This window comes from Pezoporus flaviventris, unplaced genomic scaffold (assembly GCF_033815535.1).
Source record: "Pezoporus flaviventris isolate CSIRO_AGI_PZ_B2104156 unplaced genomic scaffold, CSIRO_AGI_Pfla_v1 ptg000066l, whole genome shotgun sequence".
NCBI lineage: Eukaryota > Metazoa > Chordata > Aves > Psittaciformes > Psittacidae > Pezoporus > Pezoporus flaviventris.
Window position 1 is genome coordinate 12,813,844 of NW_026892614.1, and position 18,589 is coordinate 12,832,432.

The 18,589-nt window shown below is 40.4% G+C and overlaps 1 protein-coding gene across 3 annotated transcripts in view; it reads right to left on the minus strand.

Annotated features, from left to right (window-relative positions):
- Positions 1-2,433: 2,433 nt before the first annotated feature.
- The window catches only part of DISC1 (DISC1 scaffold protein), a 235,023-nt gene continuing 218,867 nt past the window's right edge, over positions 2,434-18,589 (minus strand). The window contains exons 13-14 of one of the 3 annotated variants that reach the window (XM_061471274.1): positions 15,362-15,519; positions 2,434-2,634 (exon numbers count right to left, since the gene is read on the minus strand). In XM_061471274.1, coding sequence (XP_061327258.1) covers positions 2,574-2,634; positions 15,362-15,519 — 219 coding nt within the window. In that variant the 3' untranslated portion in view covers positions 2,434-2,573. Of the gene's footprint in view, positions 2,635-15,361; positions 15,520-18,589 lie in introns of those variants that run through there. The other 2 variants (XM_061471275.1, XR_009746566.1) reach the window with 2 other exon arrangements.

The window sequence follows — 18,589 nt, forward strand, 5'->3', positions numbered from 1 at the left end:
GGCCAATGACTGGAGGCTAAGTACTGGCATTTGATGTTGTAAGTGAGGCTCCTGCTAGGGCAACTTGCTCACTCTGGGTGAGAATGAAGTTGCATTCAGTGACAGAGATTTGCAAGAGCATATGGTTGAAAACTTGTCACCAAGTCACAAGTAAAGACCTCTAACAGGCAGTGCTATTTGTGTATTCACAGAGTCTGTCTTCTATGTCATGTGCTTCATGGAGGGTATCTTATGAGCTTAATTATTTTATGAGCTTAATTTCCTCTTCATCAGCCCAGGAGCATTCACAACTTCCCTGGGCAACCCATTCCAGTGCTTCCCCATCCTCACAGTAAAGAACTTCTTCCTTATATCCAATCTAACCTAAACTTCCCCTGTTTAAGTTTGAACTCGTTACCCCTTGTCCTATCACTACAGTCCCTAAACCATGACCCTTTGGGGTTTTGTGTGTGTTTTTTACCCCAAACTTCGCTGTTGGCATTTTGAAAATCAAAGTGTTGTCCAAAGTCAGAAGAGATGCAGACCAAAAAAAGGCTCTGAATGTCCTGTGCCAGGTGAACAGTGTGTGTTTGCACAGGGGACAGACTGGCCAGGAGACCTGACTGCCAGTGGGTGAGTGTTGAGTTTGGCAAGAATAGAGAGGCATGTGGATTTCATCCTAGGATTAGCGAACGAAGACAGACCAGAAATCTCAGCTTGGGACAGCCTTGACAGCATTCTGTTTTTATAGTAAGGGCATTGATAAAATTTACTAGGGACTTGTGTTTACGTCCTCAAAAGCATTGACGTTTTTAAAATCCCAGAGGGAAAGTGACCTCTTCCCTTTCATGCCCCTTCAATGAGAGTAGTTTTGGGCAGCATTACTGGTTATATAGGGATGACCTGGAGTTGCCTATCAGGTATGAGAAGTTCATCTCTCCCGTTTCTCTGAAATCCTTAACAACTAGTAACTGAGCTACACAGTAACCATGCAGGACTGATATATTAACTATATCTGAGTCTGGTACAGTTTGGGGCAGAAAACCTGTGATCATACAGCTGAGCTTTGATAGGGCTAGACGGAGAACCAGACTGCCCTTGACTCGTGAGTTTGGTTTTGTTGTATTTCCAGGCAGATGAGTTTGTTTTGCCCTTTCAAAGGGGGTGTGTGAACTTCTTACTGCAGCTGATAAGCCCCTGTGAAAGCCTGAGCACAGTAGCTCAGGCATGGTGGGTGCTGACAGGGTCGTGCAGCTCTTCCTCCTCCGGCGGAACTGTCAGGGTGAGCTCCTGCCTGCCCAAATTGCACCTTCTGCCTCCCACTTCAGCCAGTGGAACTAAGCTTTCTTTCCAATCTGGTGGTGTTTTGCCAGTGCTTCTGCAGTGATAAGGCGAAGATTTTATAGACGCTTTGGGCATGTGGTTACAGACAAACAACTCTGCTCTGTGTCAGGCGGGCCTCAACTTCTGAAGAGGCGGATGTGTGTGAGACTGCTGAAAACAGCTTTCTTTGAGCTCACCTCTGTGGAGCCTTAATGCCTGACAGGCATGCTTGCCTCTCCTGAGCATCATTTCAGCAGGCTTCAACCCAAAGGAGACAAGGTAAAGCTCTCTTTAGTCCCTTGGACTGAGTGTGTGTGAGCATGTGTGTGCGTGCCTGCGAACATGTGCGGAGTGCAGGGGTGAGGACTGCCACAATCCCCCATGTCTCTGAGCTGAGGTGCAGCCCACGGCAGAGGCAGAATGCTGTGCATGGAAATGACGGAGCTGAAATGAAAAGATGACTAGCGGACAGGGGAAAAAATCTCTTGAATTCCAGTATGAAATTAGCTCCTTTTTATCAAATCTGTGCACTGTTTAGGACATGCATAAATCATATGTTAAAGGTGCTACAGGGATGAATGCAGAGTACATCTGTCTGCCTAAGCCTTTACCCAGGGGTAGACTGACTGGAGGGAAGGATAAGCACCCTGGGAGCTCCTGACCAAGAGACGTAAGCCTTTTTGCTTAGGTTGCTGTATTACAGGACTGTCTGTACACAGGAGTTGGGATTATTTTCTGCTGTTGATTCAACTCCAAGAGCTAAATACCACCTCACATAATAAATGACCCAGTAATCATTAACAGTTTTAGAGGCAAAACTTGATGCTTTCCAATATCTTTTGCAAAAGATAAGCAGGGTCTGTTACCAATTTACAGGGAAAGTGAATAAAGAAATTCCTGAATGATTGTCCCCCTGGCCTCAATATATCTTCTGGGAAGAACTTCCTAAAGCCCAAGAACTAAGGCTGCAGAAGAGGAGACATTAACCAGGCCTGGTGATTCATTTATCGTTTAGGAGACACCATTGCTGCTTCATTTCTTTCATTTTCCACTACAGAAGACCTTTATTTTAATAGGATTACTAAGCATTGATATTTAAGAAGACCTAATCAATATTACATTTCCAATTCAGGATAATAAAAAATACACAGTAAAAAGAAGAAATAAAGCTGTGATGCCTTACTGTTCCCATGTCATAACCAGGCAGTATTACTGTACTGGAAGAGCTCCTCTGTGTTGCTGCGTTCTGTTCATGATGCTAAGGAGAAGTTTCAAGGAGAGTTGGGGGTTTGGTACAGCTGTAGCACATATTCACTCAAAGACTTTGGGGTACTTGATGGGAAGACAAAGAAGAAATGTTTCCTGTCAGGATTAATGGAAAGAGACTGGCTTCACTTGCTACAGCTCATTATAGAGAATTAGCAATGACAAATCACGTATGGCTGTGAGAGGCAGGGTGCTCTCTTCACTTTTTCCTTCTCACTTAATGAAAATGAGTGGCAATAGGTTGATCAAATGCCAGCACTGGAGCCAAAACAAGCAGTGCCTGATGGCTATGGTGCTGGTTGCGTTTCTCTGGGTTTTCTTCTTTTGCAGAGGATGTTGTGCAGTGCTGCAAACAGATGTGCTGCCTGTTAGGTTGCAGCACAGTGTGAGGGCTGAGCAATGCCTCTGCTTCCAGACATGAGCCCAGTGCTGGCATCACCACATCCTGCCTGGTGCTACATCATGAAATGTGCCCCCAGCCACATTTAACCTGCTGGCCCTGAGGAAAGAGGGGATTTGGCTTGAAACCCTTGGCTCCTGCCTAGTCACTCTCCGAACCATTTTGTAATAGCTTTAGTCTTGGCATCCCAGGAAAGATTTACAATAAGCCCTTCCTTAATGTTTGGTTTCACTTGCCCTTTTGAGCTAAGGTCAAGATCAGAGAGTAGGTAAATAAGTTGTTCCAGCTTGCAGACACCCAGCTGCCTTGTCTGTCAATTCTATCTCTGCTGCTAAACAACAGTTTATCAAAGCATTTGTTCTGTGTCCTTTTACTTTTTATTTTTCAAGCCACTAAAGAAAATGCCTATATTTAAGGCAAAGCACTGTGGCATCCGAATCATGCATGTATGAAACTGCATTGTAGTGCTTCCTGAATCAAATGTGTTACATCTGGGATGTAACAGGAGGGTTTTCTTCACAATTTTAGAAGAGAAGGAAAAAATAAAATCCCAAGCTTGCTTTAACTTTGAGAGTTTTTTGCTCCAATGGTCAATTCTTGCCCTCCCTAGAAATGTCTTATTTTAATGTTGTGGAGGATTCTGCTAAATGAAATAGCCAGTAGGCATTGATACTCTTTCCCAGTGTAAATACTAAAGGATGCGAGTGGGTCACATTTTGGTCTTTAGCTGGCTAAGTTATTGGTACTCAGCTTTGCTGGTTTGTTGTGAGACAGATTTTCCTAATCTATCATCTCAGCCATTCTTGCACCTCTTTACCTGAAACGTTGTCCACTTTCATTTTGTGGGGACAGTGGAGTCGGCACCATTTGTAAAGTCTTGTCAGTGCTGTGTCCAGGTGCCAATACCATGTTCCTGCTCTTTAGCATTGCCCGTCTAAGTGGAGAAAAAAAGCCTGGTCAACCAGTCAGCTGCTGCTCCAGGAACTCTGGTTACTGAAATTACAGGAGTGAACTTTGATCCAAACTCATCAGACAACAGCTGAAAACAAGCAGGTCTTGTTGCCTAGACCTTACTGTATTAGAGGAAGGAGAAACTAATCCTGGTCCTTTCAAATAATTTCATGAAGGATGCACAAGGAACTTTCTGAAAATGTGCTTTAAACAATAGGAAAACAAAATCTTTAAGTTTCTAGAAGAGCACAGAAATAGTGAGATGGATGTGTCCCTTTTGCCCCTTCCAATCCCCAAGGAGTGGAACAGGTTGGCCCTGATATCTCTAACCCAGTTCCTGTGACACTGACTCCCAGTGTAGCCCTGGAGGAGCTCCTATATCCAGTGCTGTGCCTGGCTTCAGGCTGCTGGCACTGGGGTGCTCCTAGAGGGAAGCCTGAGAGTGTGCGCAAGCTATAGGTCTTGGGATATGAGCTGATACACATAAAATCTTGAGCCTACTTGGTAAGAAAACCCAGAAGTGTTTCCTTTGGTGTTTCAGTCTCATTGTCAGAAAAGTAATACATATGAGGTTGTTTTCTTACTGTAAATTGGACTGTCACTGTGGAAAGGTCTCTTAATTTTCCATTTCTCCAGTGAGACCCATCATGTGTCTCCTAGCTGTGACTCTGATTATTTTAACATTTTCTCTCATTTTCCACTTAGTATTCCTGTGTGGCTCCTTATTATAAACTATTTGTTCAACTTTGCAGATGATTATAAGAACAAATAGCCTAGTGATGTACTGACCTTGTGTGTGTCTTTGACAATACCGCAACACCCCCTTCCGTAGGACACTGTTTTTCCAGACAAGAAAACCAGGAAAGAGTGGCTGAATGCCATGCATGTGAAGAACACAGACATTTCCTTACTCACTCAACCCCAGATGTTCTTTTCCCAGGCCTCATATTCAAGCCTTCATTAGAAATTTAAGAGAAATGCTTTACTGTGGCTGCTGGCTTGGCTGCTTTTCAGGTTCAGAAAGAATCTCCTATATTCACAGGCTTTTCTTCCTTTTTCTTTTTTTTAATCTTTCTAGAAACTTCTATTATCTTCCTTAATAAACAGTCCAGAAAAATATCCACATGTGCATAGTATTTTAGAGCTTCTTTGTAGCATGTTAATCTCAGAGACTAAAAAAACATCTCTTGGTCCCAATCTCATTTTTAATGGGATAGTAAACTAAGAGGATACACATGAGGATTATTCTAACCTTACCCTGGAGCTCTCTCCAGCACTATCTGGGATCTGTTATAGAACTGCCTTCTCCAGTGCTCTAGAAAAGATGTGCTTATCTTGATTTAACAAGTAATGATAGCAAAAGTCTGAGCTGTCATGCTCTACAAAGAATGGATTAGCTAATTGATTGTGAAAAGAAATACTGGGCTGGAGCTAAACACCCTTTGGGAGCTGTCCCCTCTTTGCTTTCTCCTTTAGTCCCTTGAGTACGTCTGTACATGGGTTGGGGTGGTGGTGGTGGTCCATATTAAACATAACTAACTCCTCCTCCTTCAAAGCACATGCAATGGACTGCTTGAGGTGAGCTGCTTCCTTATCTTGCACCTTTCCTCAAGCAGTCTATTGCATGTGCTTTGGAAGAGCAAAGAACTTGGTGAAGGTTCCAACCGAAACAATTCTACGATTCCTTTGATGTGCAAAGGCTTAACACACAAAGTCTGTGTAATCCTCAAAACTTTGAGGGCTTGGGGTCTTAGATGAGGACAGCACCCTGCTCCAAAATGAGAAAGAGGCTTATTTCTGTTGAAATTCATTGCTTGCAGGTGGTAGGACTTGAGTTCACCTGGAGGTGATGAAGTCCTAGCAAACATATGTGAAACACACCCTTGGAATACCACAGATGCTCTTTTACTTCTCATCGCAGCAGGTTTATCTGTCTGTATAGCTCACAGCATGTTATTTCTCTTCCTTTCACAATGAAAATAGCTACATTTTGCTGTGAGACTCTGGTCTTGAATGCATCCTTATAGACTGCTTCTGGAAGGCATCACGGAATTCCCCAAGCAGAGGCGTTGCTGCTGTCAACAGCACAATAACAGTCACACACGTGGTTTCTTTCTCCTCTCCTCCCCTTTTCATCCACACCCACCTCCCCAGGATGAAATTTCTAAAGCCTTGTACTCTGCACAGAATGCAAACAGGCATCTGGTTAGTTACAAACATTTTTCTCTTTATTTGAAAATTTTCTACCCACCAATAAAAGGCAGCTAATACATTGCATAGTATACTTTTCTTTAAGTATGCTTATTATACAGCATGTCCGAGAAAAGGAATGATTACTGGCTCTAACTTCCCACAACAAACAGTGAAGTTAATGGAATAATAAATTAAAGTAGTAGTAGTCCACATTATGTATAAAATAAATGTTAACAGAGACAAATATGATATGAATGATGACTGATTCAGTTTGCCTTCTCCTCAGGAGTTCAGTGTCTTAATAAAGTGGTTGCATAGGTTTTTATTAAAATGCAGCAGTGCTCTGAAACACAAAATCCACACAGGCTTTTTAACTGAGCAGGAATGTCTTCAAGAAAGGGGCAGTGGGAATGAAGGTGGTCTTCTGCCTCTGTGGTGGTTGTTGAGCGAGGCAGACTTCATGCTTAGTTGGCTCTGAGGCACTTACAGGGCCTGCCAACTGTTTACATTGTGGGCACTACTTATTCAGAGGACAAAACTCCACACACCCCTCAGTGTGTGGGAGAAGGAGGGTCACGCAACCTTAGTGTACTGGCCATCATCTTGTCATCATCCTATATAAGAGCTCATAGCTGGAAACTCAGTACCTGGGGCTTCTGTGGTGTTAACCCACAAGGAGGTTCTACAGGTCTTAAGGAAACTGCTGTAAGAGACTGGTCTTGTCAGTGTGCTTTCTTTGCTGTTTATCTGAACTCAGGTGGGTTCCACAGGATGGGAGCTGATCCTATGCATGGGGTGAACATCAGGGTGCCATAGGCTGCTACCCATGCTGATTGGGCTGCCTTGAGCAGGAGACAAACGCCTTGTTTATCTGTCTGGGTGCATTTCAGAAAGTGCCAGATCTGCTGTGGGGATGTAGGTATTGAACAGGGACTATCCAGAAAAGCCTGGAGAAAGCAACTGGTCAAAGAAAGGAGCAGCAAGAGATTGGGGATTGGAATGGGATTTGAGTGGCACAGTCCAGACAAGGTGAAGATCCAAAAGCCTTTACCACAACAAGGATGCTGGCTCATGTTTTACACAAAGAGAAAAGTCAACCATGTTCTGAATTACAGAGTTGTAATTCCACCTTGAGGATCTGATGACTACAGCAACCACCTGAGCTTTGCTTTGACAACCGTATGCTCCTGGATGCAATTATAATCCTGTTGTATGTCTTGGCTGCCTGGAACTCTTTTCCCTTCTATCCTTAACACTGAGGTAGAAGTTTCAACTAGTATTAAAACTCACAAAAAAATTGAACACGATCTTAGTGGGCTAGTAGTTCAATGACCTTCAGAATTCGTAAGAATCTTCACAATGTGGCTGTAAAATGAGTAATTGAAGAAGCAAAAAAAGGTAATCCTAAAAATGTCAGAGCAATGGTATAAAAAGTACAGTACTGAGGCGCAAGATGTTTTCTTCATCTATTGGCTTAATAAAAAAAAAAAACAAAAACAAACTAGATTTCCCTTTTAAATTCTCCCCCTGCAAAAAATGGCAGAAGCAGATTTTTTTTGTGACACCAGAGATATACTGGTATCCAAGAAAGAGTACATGATGAATTCCTAAAGGCATTAACTGTTTTGAACAACGATTTAAGTATAGATCATTTATATTAGTTGGCTTCAGTTCAGCAGTGGTTTTATTTCCTATAAAAATACACGTTTACGTATATATAACTATACCTGTCTGTTGCAAAAAAAATCTGCGTTCCTGTTGAAGTTTATAAGGAAGATCGAAGTAACATACTAGTAGTAATAATCTTTACAAGGAGACATAATGACATATCATTCATACAGTATTTAAGGTAGACAAATTACCAATGTAATAATACTTTGTGCTTTACAACCCCTGTAATACTAAAGCAAGTTTATATTAATACGTAAATGAAGCGAGTTAAGCTACTGCTATAGGGGTTGCTGTTAGTTACCTCCACTGTACTCAATACCACTGAGTAAATGAGGTCCAAATTTCAGTTGAAAGAATGCTATTAGCTTGAATTTCATCCTATTGATTTAATTATTGCAGGAACGTGAAAATGCATTCAGTGTAAGAACGCTGTTAAAGCTGAAGGAAGAGGGGAAAAAAAAAAAAGTTGTTCTTACAGCTAGTTTTCAAGAAATACTCGATGTTCCAGCTTTAATGCTACATTTTTAAATCAGAGATAAAAATCCATGAGTAAGGAAGACAGATACTGTTTATGAGTCTTCAAGGAGAACATTTCACTGACATTAAAGGCAACTTTGCAGACTCACTTGAAATGTATCAATTTGTAATCTACACATTTACAGGGGCTGCTCTGCTCTGAAAGCTGTTTCCCAATCTGTGCCAGAACATGTGAGGCTGTGTAGCATACTTCTGATGATAGACCTCCAGGCTCTGTTGCTCCATAATTGATTTAGTTATTAGTTATGCAGGGAGAGAAGAGATCCCTGAGGCTTGGTAAAACAGTATTCAGTTACTAAAAGCAGCCCTTTGTGAATTAATGTCATCCTACCAGCTCTTTCTGCTCATTATTCCTTCAAGTCTTGTTTTCCTGGACACCAGCTGTCACAGAGGAAGTCTCCAGCCTTTTCTTCTGCCTCCCTTGCTGGCTGAAGTTGCATGAGCACTGTCTGGAGTGTCTCCTTCACCACCTGGATCTCCCTCTGCAGAGACTGTGCAAGCTTTATTAAGGAATAAATCTATAGGTGATTGGCAGTCCCTCTTCTCTTTCCAAGTTATTAAATAAATTCTTGTTCTGCTGCTCACAACAGATGGCCGTGGCTATCTTATTGTAGCTTCAAGTTCTTCCAAATTGTCAGGATTAAATATTAATACATTTCTCACACTTGCTTTCAAAAAGAAGAAAAAAAAAATCCAGGCAAACTGGAGTTCTCAAGTAACATTATTTAGCACTTTAAAAAAGAAACAGGATGGGGGATACTGCTTGGATATTGTTCTCATGGAAAGGAAGGAGATGAAGAACCTGTACCATGCAGGCAGCAGCACTAGCTGCAAGCTGTCTGCTGGGTGGAGGGTGGACTTTTAAGCCAGAGCCACAGACCTGAGTGGATCAGACCTCAGATAAAGGCAACAGGGCAGCAGGACCAGTCTGAGATGTAAGCCAAGCGACCGCAGCTTGTGCGGCTTTAGCAAGCTCAGCGATGTGTGCTACACAAGGAGTGTTGGGAAGCTAGGTAAGCAGCAAAATTAGCTTATAGCACAGAAAATTTGTGCTCTAATCTTAGCTGAATTATCAGTATAATTACAACACAAACCCCACAAATATAAAGCTATAGGAGGTTTCACAGTGAACGCTTTGAACAAGTTGAAAAGCAAAGGGATTAGCAGCAGCAAGGTTATGCAGTTGTGCATGAAAAGGAAAAAGGCTACCAGAAATACATCTGATAATTCGGTAAATATAGTTCATTTGGTTAAGAGAGTCTTACACATTTTATTTGCCATTGTGTATTTCAGATTTCCTGCAAGGCACTCGGGAAGAAAATTATGGCTAATGGATCGGCCTCTTAGGAGACCTTCCACTTCCCTCCTTCCCCAGCTCCACAACGAGAGGCAAGATAGCAGGAATGAGAAAATGAGGGGTGCAGCAGTGAACAGACTGGCAGACGAAGGAAGGATATGCACGGGGGCTAGTGGCAACTGCCAAGACACACATGATTTTTAAAGTGGAGTAGCTTCTTAGGCAGCACAGCTTTTTGTTCTGGTGACTACTCTCTCCTGGGAATAAGCATAGTTTGTACTATCAATATATCAGCCTTGCTACTTACAATCTTTTGTCAGTGAGACTATTCATTGTTGACTCAAGCACAAGGATTGGGTGTAGATCAAATGACACAACCAACCTCATTTTCTCTTCCACAGGTTACACTGTGTGGAGAGCAAAGCAAGCACAATACAAGTCAGAGCCTGCTGAAGCTGTGAACCAACGAGCAAGTCCCAGGGACCACCCCTTCCACACTGAGGCCTCCTGCACAGGTATGGCTTGAAAGGCAAGGACCCCAAAAGGTTAACCCAAGCAGGCCATGAGAGAGAAAAATATGCTCATTTCTAGCAGTAAGTCACCAAATGATCTCCGAGAGAGCCACAAACTCACTTCAAGGGAATGAAACAGGCTGACACTGAAACAACTCCATTTCAGAAATACAACGCACAGGAAGGATAACACACAAGGACAGGCTTTATCCTTTACAAAGCTCATCCATTATGAAATGTTGTTTTACTCGACCCCAATGTCAATGCAATGTCAAGAAAAAAGACACCCTCAGGTTATGTAACTGTAAAAAGTGAGCTGCTATGTTTGAAAAACTGTGACTAGAGAGGACCATGGGAAAGTCATACCAATCATGGCTATTTCAGGCAGTCACAGTTATGCCTTTGAAAAGCATTTTGGCTGCTTTTGATTCCATTGTCAGGTCCTCAAATTTTCATCTTTGCATATTTACATACATTTACTATGATGTTTTAATACATTCGCCAGGAGTATTCATGTACACTTCTAGTTTCTGGACAGCTCTTATTAATATAACGGGATTATGTCTGTTATTACAAGTAATAGCAGCACACATAAAACTTCCCTTAGGATCTCAAAGGGCCATACAAGGACAAATTAGTTATGCTTTGCATCTTCTCTGAAGTAAAAAACATTATTATCTTCTTATGAGCAGTCCTGGACTGCAACTTAATCATGAGACTCTGCTGAAAACCTAACCGGTAGAATAGAAATTCTTCAGTTTATGAACACCAGGAAGCCTCTGAAATTAAATTACTTCTGATGTGCACTTCCTGGCTACACGCTGTTATTTGTAATATCCCAAACTATTACAAAATCTCTTTTCAGGTAGAGGAAAAAGCAAAAATAAAACATTTCTGTACCAGTGGATAAGAAACCTTGAAGGATGGATGAAAATTAAGAAGACAGGGAAAGAAACTCTTAACCAACAGGAAGATGGAGTGACAAGAAAGATGACTGTATAGTCTAACTGCAGCAAATTTCAGTAACCTCATAAATAATACCACAGGCAGCTGCAGACCAGTAACTGTCAAACAAGCCATTATACCTAGGAAAAATATATGGTATAGGGCTCAGCATTGAACCTCTACACATATACAGAGGTTATGTCTGGATACAACTTACCCCGTTTTAAATATGCAAAAAAATACTCTAGTTTTGCATGGATCCACATGCAAATGTATCCTTAACGCTTAAATTCTCAGCCCCAATGCTGCAAATATTGAGCCAGTATCAAAACAGAAGCCAAAATAAGTTTCAACTAGGAACATTTTCTGGTCCTGCTGTCTTCCTGTGAAATACTGCCAAAATCTCTTCAATGTCTCATAAGCAGTAAATTCAAGTATTTAGGAACAGCTTCACATAAACACAATCCAAATTCTGCAACAATAACACAGCTCTAATGTTGTCTGGATTGTAGCTTTTCAGCTATTTGACTTTCTTTCTTTAAAACACTTCAGCAACATGACAGTCAACGTTTTGCAAAGGAGATACAAAGCAGAGCTAATTATGGCAGACTTAATTTTTAGACAAAATGGGCTCATCGATGATCTTTTGTTTTCTCAGCTCAAACGTTTAAGGAAAAGAGACAAAAAGCAGGTATTATAAACCAGTTGCCTTACTATAGGAAAGGTTAGAAACTAAGAGTATATTGTAAAACAAACTGGAAGGCTGCAGCACATGGGTGTAAATACACCAACCTACCTCCATCATACATAAACAATACAAATGGAACAATGTTCTCTCAATGCAACACATGGTGGAAAAGGCTCACCCTCCTGTCATTTAAAATAAAATCAAAGAAGGCACCATTGACACCTCTCACTCTTGTGGGATCCCAAAATTTACTGCAGGTTCACCCAGGATGAGATTCCACATTTCTGGTTCTGTTGAAAACCTACTCTGGTGTAAAGCAAGATTTGATGGATCCTGCCATATGATCAAGGTGAAGGGTTAGCAAAGTGACCTGCAATGCATAATGAACAGGCACAAAATTCTGATTTCAAAGAAACTGTTTAAAATGCCCATTTAAGGATGACAAATGCAGATTGCTTTTATAATAATAGTCCAGCCAGGTTTCTTCCAACAAAAGCATTTTCACCAGGAGGAACTATTACAAGCATTCAAATTGTCTATCAAAATGTAACTGCTAATTAAGAACAAAAATGACTGTGAAATTGCAATATAGGCTCCATTTAATTTTAGTGGGAATTCCAAGCCTTTACTGTCAGGAAAGTAACACCTCTCATCAGCTCTGCAGACACCAGAATGAGTCGCCTTTCATCCTTTGCTATTTCCAATTAATGATGTGGACTGTTTTCATACACTCAGCAATAATTAGCCATAATTGAATGTTCCGTGGGTTTATTTGGTTATACTACATAGAATTTAGCAAATATGTCATAGTGCTACAGAGGAGATTTTCTTCCCCCTTCCTCCCCCATTGTTTGATGCTTTTTATACAAAAGTACAGTTTAATATTTGCTGTGAAAGGCTTCAATAATAACTGAGAATCCCAAATCAGCCTGTGCCTATACTCGGGACTAAGAAATAGCACTAGATTTCTCTTTTGTTCAGGTTGTGCTGGCAATTATGATGAGCAGCATGGCTGATTTAAGTGCGCTATGCCACCAGAACATAGAATGAAAAACAATGACATCTGGGATTTTTCTTCTAATGCAAACTTAATTATTAATCAAAGCTATGACACACTAAACATTGGCAAATGGCTTAAGAGCATCAGGAATTTATTTTTCTCAGTGGAGTCTTCAAAAGTCTTTTAATAATCAGATGACAGGACTAATTTACATCTCTGCAGCCCCCCATTAGATTTTTGACCTAATACAGTTTGTAACATTTATTCTTAAGGCAGGGTTTGTTGTTTTTTTTTTTTGGGGTGGGGGGAGGGGTATGTTGGAAAGGGCAAAAATAACCAGCAAACAAGAGTTTGAAAAATTTATCCTGCTTTCATTACAATCACAGATCTTTAAGCTCCTGCTCTCAAGACTTCTGCAGATTTTTAATGAACACTGAATAATTATCCAATATTGGGATAAGAAGTTCTTTTATTTTAAACCAAATAAACTACCATGCAAACAATAGATCCATCTATTAATCATAAATCATTCTACTGAGGCAGTCTAGTTCCTGCAATATAGGCACGTTACAATGACTGAAAATTTATTTTATAGGCACTGAGCAGTTTTTACTTAAAAAACAATCTACAGGTCTGTAGCACTGTGGTAGCTATTTTTCCTCATTCCTTTTTGAAGTATAGCACAGCAATTACATGTACCAGATGGCAGCATTTTATGCACATTGATCTGGACTACCTCTGAAATAGCAACTGAATGTTAATAAGGGGTAGCCAAATTGCTGAACTGCTTTCTCTGTATGTCCCTATGTCCTAAACATGGTTTCTCATTTTGTGGCTGGTGGTCTTGCTAAGACCAGGATATCACACAGTGTGCATTTCTGTACTTAGATAACATGACCTGGATTTCACCAGCAGTGGAAATCAGATCTGTATCAGACAAGCGTGGCTTAGAATGAGATTAATTGGCAACTCTTCTCAAACTTTCAATGATTAGATTTTATTTTTTCAACTACTTCTTGTAGTTTCACCAGCTACAAAGAAATACGCACACTCCATAGAAAATACAAATGCTACTATTTTACTTGTAGTGTGTTTCTTTCAGGAATCAAAAAGCAGCTTTCCAGCTTATTTCACCTTACCTAGTAAACTGTAATCATGACCAGGCCTGACTACTTGGTTTGAATGTGAATTTAAGTCCCCTACAAAGAATCCGTAACTCAATGTTCTTCTATCGGGATTAATGAGAAAAGCTTATTTGAGAGCAAATATGCATAAAGGAGGAATTAGATGCTCTGCACACACACAGACACACACATTCATATAGCTCTGAAAAGAATGATTGCAAAGAGCATCAGGGAAACATAAATGCAACCAAGCACACAGGCTGTAAATATAATTGAAAGAGTATTGCAAACTGGTCTGTGGTATATACAAGACAATAATCTATCTGTACATTTAAATACTTAGGAAAGAAAGATCTGAAGTAATAATAAATCAGTGACTGCCTTTCTCCCCTCCGATGCAGCACCTCCCGGTGCATTCTTCCCCTCTCTGCCTTAAAGTTTCTGATTCTGATACCTTCATAGAAACCAAGTTTCTACAATAGGATTTTGCAATATGCTGGCCATAGATGCCAAATTACCTAAACTACAGGGGTATTTCCATACACTCTATTTATTATTCTCTCTCTAAACCCTCTCCTGCAGGCCTGCCTACCTCAGGTTAGGAGGAACTGAATCCTTCCTCACCTCAAATCACCTTCAGGTGTCTGTAAAGGCTCTTCTCTTAATCTCTCCAACCTGAATTTATTCATCTTTCCTCATTATCCCATTGCCTGCCACCTCTTTTCCTTTAAAACCTAACCAGCTAAGTACTCTCATCTTCCTTAGCCTCACTGGTTCTTATTATTTTTTCTCTTTCTTAGCTGAACAAAATCTCTTTTGTGATAAGCTTTTCTATGAAAGTTACAAATGAAACAAAACTCTGTGCTCTTACATTTTAAAAAATGCCCAATGAATACCTCATAAAAGTTAAACAATCTTCAATCAGGTAAGGATTGACAGATGAAGCACAGAAAGATACGGGTGCTGTATAAGACAACATCTTATCTGGTTACTTGCACTGGAGAGTTAGAGGCAGATTAAATTGCATAGGATGCCACATGATGCACCTGCTGCCCATTTTTTTTTAAAGGGAAAACCCCCAAACTACATGTGACAATATGCACAATTTGAGTCAATGATGTAGCATTTAATTTGGCTAAATCATGTTGGGAAATGCAGGTGCATGGATGCTTGTATGCATGCAGCTTTTAGAGTGCTAGGCATTTACTTATATAAGCATTACTAACAAAAGGATTTTAGCAGTAGAATAAAGGCTTTTCAGTGCCTAATCTCAGTGTGCACAGAAATAACTTCTGTTTAAATCAATTAAGGCTGGATCAGACCACAGTGAAAGTTCACTGTAGGAAAACTTGCTACAACAAAAACACCCACTTCAGCAAGACAATCAATTCTCACCTTCTTAATGTATTCAATCTATATTAAAAACTAGTATTCCATGTGAACCTGAAAGACAAGTATTCCACAAACATACTTACATAGATTGATACATATCTGTAGCTGTATCAAAAAGGATATGAATATCTCCTTCATCAACTCTGCAGGCAGAACTTTGCAATTGATCTTCCAGGTGCACCAATTTCTCACTTATTGCTTTACATTTTTCTCCCAGCTCTGCCGAAAATATGAAGAACTCCTACAAGAAGTTGGAAAAGAAAAGAAGCCATGTTTTCTGCCGACTACAATTGTCTACATCAAATTTGCATCAAATTAAGGGGAAAATATTAGTAAGGGGAAATGATACTTTGCAGTGCTAAGACATTGCCTGAAAGCAAATTCCCATTAGAGAGACAAAAAGCTGTTACTGTACAATAAATAGGTGGTTTATGTGAAATGGAATAAACTTGTGGTCTCAGTCTATTTCTCAGCACAAAAAAAAGTCACGATCTCACTTTCAGCCGATGATTAAAGGGGTGTGAAGACTGAACTGCTCTCCCTCTTCCCTGTTGTCTCACCATAGCAGGGGAGGAAAATCTCATGCTGACTATGCCATTTAGGGCATAGTCAAACTGTTCATGTAAATATGATTTACACTGTTGGGCCATTTAAAAATTTAAAAGAGACACCACTTCTGGTATCTCTTATAAATACAAAACGTACTTACTTTTTTGAGGAAAAATATGGTTAGAATACCTAGGGACTTTGTTCAACAGACCAGAGAAAATGCATCAAAGCCTTAAGAGATTACAAAATGAAATTACACTTTTTGTGTTATCATGAAATGCTTATTTTCAAGAGTAATGCTTCTCTACTTACTTACACAGATAAACTCTTTTTTTCTATTTTAAACTGAACATTTTAAACCAGTTGCAAAGTCCTTCCCCTAACATTTGCTGCACAATAGCATTTGTATCTTCATATTTTGTACTTTTTATTTCTTTGAGAAACAACCCAAAAAAGCAGAAAATACAGGAGGGGGAGGGAAAAAAAAACAAACAATCAATTTGTGCAGCACTGACACAAAGCCTCTCCTCTCCTTCCCAAGACATCATGAAACTGTCTACAGTGATTGATAAGGGGTACATGTAAGGAAATATAGTGCCAAGATGAAGTTCTGCTGGAGCCATGTTGACAAAAAAGGAGTCATTCATCTGCTGGAATACAGAAGAGTGGACTTTTTCTAGACCTAATCTATACACTCATCCATAAAGCAAGCTGCACATGTGGCCATATGCAATCTTGATAAAGATTTTCTCCTTTAAAAAAGTACTTGAAGTCCTTTGCACTGATCTGTTGCTATGATAGCAGCCCATCAGGGGTTGCTTAAGAGAAATCAAACCTTCAAGCAAAGGCCTTCCAAAGAAATTGTGCTAATACTTATTGGAATGCTGCCCATTGTGAAACAATCTGATTTTTGGTAAACGCTTTCACCAGACTTCAGTTCTGTGCTACCCTTACGCTTCATGTCACACAGTACATACACAGAGTCAAGTGTCAGAAGAACTCTGCCTGCTGGCACATCCTCTGTTACAGCACAGAGCTTTGACCCTTCTGCTTTCCTAGGTCTTCTGCCAGACATGGCCATTCAGCAGACCACACGGGTATGCATCCAGCTGCAGCTTGAATCCTGGATGAGTGAGCTGGTTATGAAAGGTTATGTTGCAAACAGCCACAGCTTAGAGAAGCACAGTGTAAGAACCAGCTGGCTGAGTCCCTGACTGCATATGAGTCCCTAGCAGCCATCTTCAGAGTCAGTACCAAACATGAGAATCTATGACAGCACTCCACAGAATTTACAGACACAAAAGTGACCCACTGTTTCAAAGATAAGAACAGGGGAGGAGAAGGTACACATTCTCACTACAGCAACTAGGAGTGTCCTTTTCTCAAGGCCAGGAACAGAAGACGAGTAACAAGTCTTCCATCCAGCTGCTAAATCATTGTTCAGCACACCAGCAGGACTCCACATGCTATTAGGGAGTAGAATAACCCAGGCTATTTATATCAATAGAAAGCTTTTAGGGAACCATGCTGTGACATGCATGCAAGAACCCACAACAGTGGTCTAAGAGAACTTAGGTCTCAGGCCAGAAGAGTCAGTAAACTGCAAAACCGTAGTACTCTGAAAGCACATCTAAAATTCTGAGCATCTAGAGAAAGATCCAACTCAGAACACCGATTTTCTCTAACAGCTAATTACACCTAAGAAAAACAGGTCTTCACATAACCATCATCTCAAACACAAGAAAAACAAGTCAAAAATACTCAGTTTGTCCGTTAATTAAACGCTGTTATTCCTAAAATAACTGTTCTGTGATCGTATGGCACTAAATATTGCTCTGACAGACAAAAGCCATAGGTGAAGCTTTCCAGACCAGCCTCTTTCTCAGACTGTGTACTCTGACAAAATGCATTAGTCCTGTACATATCCCGAGGAGCTGCTATGTCATAGTGACACATAAAAAGCTGATTCTTGCTCTTACAACATCAAGGTATTGAACGCTTTAGTGTGATCCAGCACTGCTTTCATCAAAAACTATTACCATATGAGATTTTGGATCACACTAATGCTGTCAAGGATGACACTTCTAGTCCCAACTTGAAATCATCAGTTACTACAGAGAGCAAAAAAAGAACAGTACATGTTACAGCACGCTCTTGAATACCTGTGCCATTCAGCATATTTAAATATAAAAAGCATTATAAAGATATGCATTACAGTAGGGATCCCTTTCTTTTTTAGTGTACTGTTGATGGCTTGAACATTTATCCAGATAATCTCTTAACCAATTAGCAGTATCATCAGTAGCTGTAAGAGAAGATCCATTTCCTCCACTTTAAAACTGCCCTCGCGTTTCCTGTCTCATACATGCAAATACTCAAGAGTTCACTGAGCAGCTAGTCTAAATGATAAGCACACTAGATGGATTTGCCCAGCCCTGCTGTGAAGATCCAGTTTCCCTATTTGCTGTGTCAGTGAACGTACAGGGCAAAATGGGCCTTTTAGACTAACCCCCTCACTGAACTTCAGGTGGGTTAAAAGATGCTGGAGACAGCATTTAGATACCTGGTTGGCAAAACAGGCTCCAAGCTGCAAGTGTGGCCTACCTCTGATGCACACAGACCCTGAAGATCCAAAATAAAATAACTACAGCCTGAAATCTAGCGTGCATAACTACATTATAAGTGGATAACTACACTTAATGGTGTACTGCTATATAATCTGATTTCATGTTTGACGTTTTCTTTCCCCTTTTAAAATAAAA